Source organism: Ictalurus punctatus, chromosome 26 (assembly GCF_001660625.3).
Source record: "Ictalurus punctatus breed USDA103 chromosome 26, Coco_2.0, whole genome shotgun sequence".
Classification (NCBI taxonomy): domain Eukaryota; kingdom Metazoa; phylum Chordata; class Actinopteri; order Siluriformes; family Ictaluridae; genus Ictalurus; species Ictalurus punctatus.
Genome location: NC_030441.2, coordinates 1,823,640 through 1,827,545, shown reverse-complemented (window position 1 = coordinate 1,827,545; position 3,906 = coordinate 1,823,640). Strand labels below are relative to the sequence as shown.

The 3,906-nt window shown below is 35.9% G+C and overlaps 1 protein-coding gene across 1 annotated transcript; it reads right to left on the bottom strand.

The window, feature by feature from the left end:
• Window positions 1–2,051: 2,051 nt before the first annotated feature.
• LOC108261682 (interferon-induced protein 44-like) lies at window positions 2,052–3,462 on the bottom strand. Its single transcript, XM_017462496.3, has 2 exons — window positions 3,115–3,462; window positions 2,052–2,583 (listed from the first exon to the last, which is right to left on the bottom strand). Exons 1-2 carry the CDS (start codon window positions 3,193–3,195, stop codon window positions 2,401–2,403), a joined length of 264 nt encoding a protein of 87 aa, XP_017317985.1. The 5' UTR covers window positions 3,196–3,462; the 3' UTR covers window positions 2,052–2,400.
• Window positions 3,463–3,906: the final 444 nt, after the last annotated feature.

Sequence of the window (3,906 nt, the reverse complement as noted above, 5' to 3'; positions counted from 1 at the left end):
ACAAGTTATATTCTGCAAATTGTTAGTTGATTTATGAATGGAAAGGAAGCCCAATTCTGATTTAAATACAAATATGAATGTAATATTTGGAGCACAAAACAATTACAGATAAAGACGGTGGCTTTGCATTCTAGAAACCATTTGGATCTTCAACCTCTTGCATCTACATGTCTTTCTCTATCAAAAACACACAAATATTTTCTCTTTAGCTCCCAGGAGCACCCATAATAGCTCCATAATTGTGCACTGTTACATCAGCCTCTGTTGGACAGTAGTTTTAATAGTAGAGCTTCACCTCAGGTCTATTTTATTTCTATAAATTTTTATATTATATTTCACATAAGTCCTGCTGGTTGGGGCCCTGTGTGTGCGGAGTTTACATGTTCTCCCCGTGCTGCGGGGGTTTCCTCCGGGTACTCTAGTTTCCTCCCCAGTCCAAAGAGATGTATGGTAGGCTGATTGGCGTGTCCAGAGTGTCCGTAGTGTATGAATGGCTGTGTGAGTGTGTATGTGATTGTGCCCTGCGATGCACTGGCACCCTGTCCAGGATGTACCCCGCCTTGTGCCCAATGCTTCCTGGGATATGCTCCAGGTTCCCTGTGATCCTGAAAACTAGTAAGCGGTAGAAGATGGATGGATGGATGGATATTTCACGTAATCATTAAATGTATTCACAAATACACAACATGTCATTTGATTCACATAAACACATCTAATATAAGACATTTTAATATGTTTTGCTGCAGCAGGTAATCAAGGTCAGTCAGCATGATAAGTTCTTGGTATCACTTAGCAGCTATTAACAGTCAATACCTTTTTTTATGTTAGTAAGACAAAAATAAAGCACATTATCATGTTACCCATGTCACTGTCTTCATATCAGTCTTCTGTCAAAATCACACTGACTGTTAAAAATTGCTGACCCTGGAGATTCCTTATTTAAAGGAAACTTTGTCATGTGAACATTTTAATATCTTTAACAACTGAGGTGTAAAGTACCAAAACTCTATACAAGACCAGAGTCAGGTAACTTGCCTCTGGTAGGATATCTTTGCACCTTGCCTGAGGGGTGTTTTCACCGGAAGCAGTACGCCATCCGGGTATTTCTTTCCTACTGTTTGTTACTATAGAAAAGGTGAATTATTAAAATGAGCATATTAATATGAAGCTGTGATTTATCTACTAATGCTACTGTAAGAGCTCCTGGTATAGAAAATGAATTAATACCTTCTGACCAATCAGAAACAAGCATTCAGTACCACTGTGGTGTAAATACTATTAACATTAAATTCTACAAACTGAATTGTTAATCATGGTACATCTCGTAGTATTTTTTAAAATTGCAAATAGTTGTTATATATATATATATATATATATATATATATATATATATATATATATATATATATATATATATATATAAAGTTTATTTGCTGTATTTTTGCAAGAGAAATGTGAAATAAATCAGTAATTAATACTTGGCTAATTGTAAACTACTCAAATAACGAAAGGGATAGGTTGCCATGGTCCTGGCCCACCAACAGAGGGAAACAGAGAGCTGCTCCTCAGTGATTAGTGAAAACCAGCTCCACCTGTGACGCCCCTATTTAAGGGCTTCTTATAGGTTGCGTGAACATTATATAAAATCTCTCGGGTTTCTCGTCTCTCAAACTTTCTTGCTGTATCAGTCCAAACCTTGTCTCTTGGGGTTCCTCTGGTTTTCTTCAGTTCCTTGCTTTAAAAAAAAACTTGTTTACTTATTTCCTTTGTAAGTCGGTCCTCTCTGACCTTTTATTTTCAGTTTACTCCTCTTGAGCGTTTGGCTAGGCCCACTCCATGGTCTGTTTGTGCAGGGTTGGTAGTTCACTGCGCTGCATGTAGGTCTCTCAATCCTCCAGCCTCAGGTTCAAGCCCAGTGTGGCGTAACCCTTTGTTTCCCCCTCTTTGGAGGTGTTCTTTCTTAAATTTATTTCCCGAGGCCTAGCCCTAATTACTGAGAGAGTAGTTAGTCAGAGTTCCTTGGTAGTTAATGAAAGAATATTCGTTCTTTGGATGTTTTAGTCCTGCATATTTATGTATGAACTATGAAACAGTATTGTACATTACTTGTGTTTGTGTTATTTGTATTTGTCAAAACATGTTTAGTGTAATGGTATAAATCTTAAAAAAGAAGTAGGACCAAACATCATTATATTTATTAATTTAATGGAATATAAAAAGTCCAGAGTGCGGTAGGAACGTGACAGCGACAGAAACACAAACCAGTTATGATTACAGTAGAATAAATTAGCTTTACTTTAATAATGTACTTTAGACACAATTTCATGTTTTTTCACGGTCATAAATACTCTGCACTGGTGTAGGGGTGGAAAAGAACAACAAGAACAACAAAATCAGCCTTCACTCAGATTTCTCACTAGGGTTTTGGTCTTCCAGGGCATCGTTGGTGAGATTCACGATCTGATCGAGTGCCTTGAGGATCAGAACATCCATGTCATTGTTCGTATCCACCTCCTCTTGATAGTTCTTCACAGGGAAGATGTTGCTCAGTGGAATACCCAGCAGATCACTACACTCCTGCATCTGAAAATATTTATAAAAACCAACAAAAATGAATAATTCATTTAATTGATAAATTATCAAATCTACAACAATTATAACAAATCGCAAGTTGCAGAACGGAACTTTATTTAACTCCTTAAACAGATGCACTGACAAGCTTTTTGCTGTTTATAGTTGACGGCAACATCTAATAATATTTAATAATTAGATTTACTTCAGTTTTGGGGGTTTGTTACTTTCCAGAAGTTCACTAGACTCGTTATCAGAACCTACTGCGAAGCGGAGAAACAGTGCTGCTGTGAGATCAATCTGGGATCCATTTAATTTTAATGCCTTTATGACTTCCAGGAAGATTTACTTTTACTTTGTGCTGTGTGAAAGTAAATATTCTTATATGGTGATATTGAACACTATTTGATTAAAAAAAGAGCCAAATAAATAGAAGTGCCTTCTATTCATATCAGTATTTACATTCATTGAGAACATATATGTTCAATCCCAATATTGTAATCAGTTACAATCCTAATATACACCATTTTATTACACTATTACCTTTTCTTTGATCTTCTTGCTGGTGTAGACCTTTCTTAGGTCATCTTTAACCAGAGGGCAGGTTTCATCCACTTTTGTCATAATGATTACTTGAGGCAAATCTGTACAATAGGATGAACAGTTTATTATCTACAATAAGACTAAAACAGGAATTCTAATATGATATGAAGATGATTTTCTTATAACAGCACGTTCTGCAGTGTTTAATTCTTATTACAGTCATTTATCACTGATTCCAATTTTTATTAAAGTTTAAACTTTAATTCAGACTTTTGAATATATCTCCCTTTTTTAAATGAATAATTACATCTTTACATTATATTACATTAGGAATTGTGTGTGTGTGTGTGTGTGTGTGTGGTTGTCTGAGAGTGAGAAAGAGAAAATTATGTATTTATCTATTTTTTACACCAAATTGTTGAGGCCCCCTGGGCGCCCCCTGGCGGCCCACACTTTAATAACCACTGCTCTATACCACTCACTTCACTATGCATTGATTTCATACACCCACAGGGTGGTGATGGCACCGTAGTGCTTGGGTCCATCATTGCTGCTTGCAGCTATATTATTTTCTTATTATTACACATACTTATTTGGTTTCATATGCAGTGTGCACTTAAAGGAATATTCCTGGTTCAATACAAGTTTAGCACAATCAACAGCAGAGAGAAGATAGTTTGTATATATTGTAACCGTAGTTTTGACAGGTATAGGTCAAAGGTCAAAAAGATACACATTCTAACTCTCTATATCTAGATCAAAGGTCATGATCATAAAAATATGAATAGTTAT

Bases quoted from the DNA above. Each gene is read 5' to 3' on its own strand.
- LOC108261682 (XM_017462496.3), bottom strand. From the start codon at position 3,195: ATGACAAAAGTGGATGAAACCTGCCCTCTGGTTAAAGATGACCTAAGA. The intron at 2,584-3,114 runs GTAATAGTGTAA...AAATATTTTCAG, and splicing joins GCAAGAAGATCAAAGAAAAG to ATGCAGGAGTGTAGTGATCT.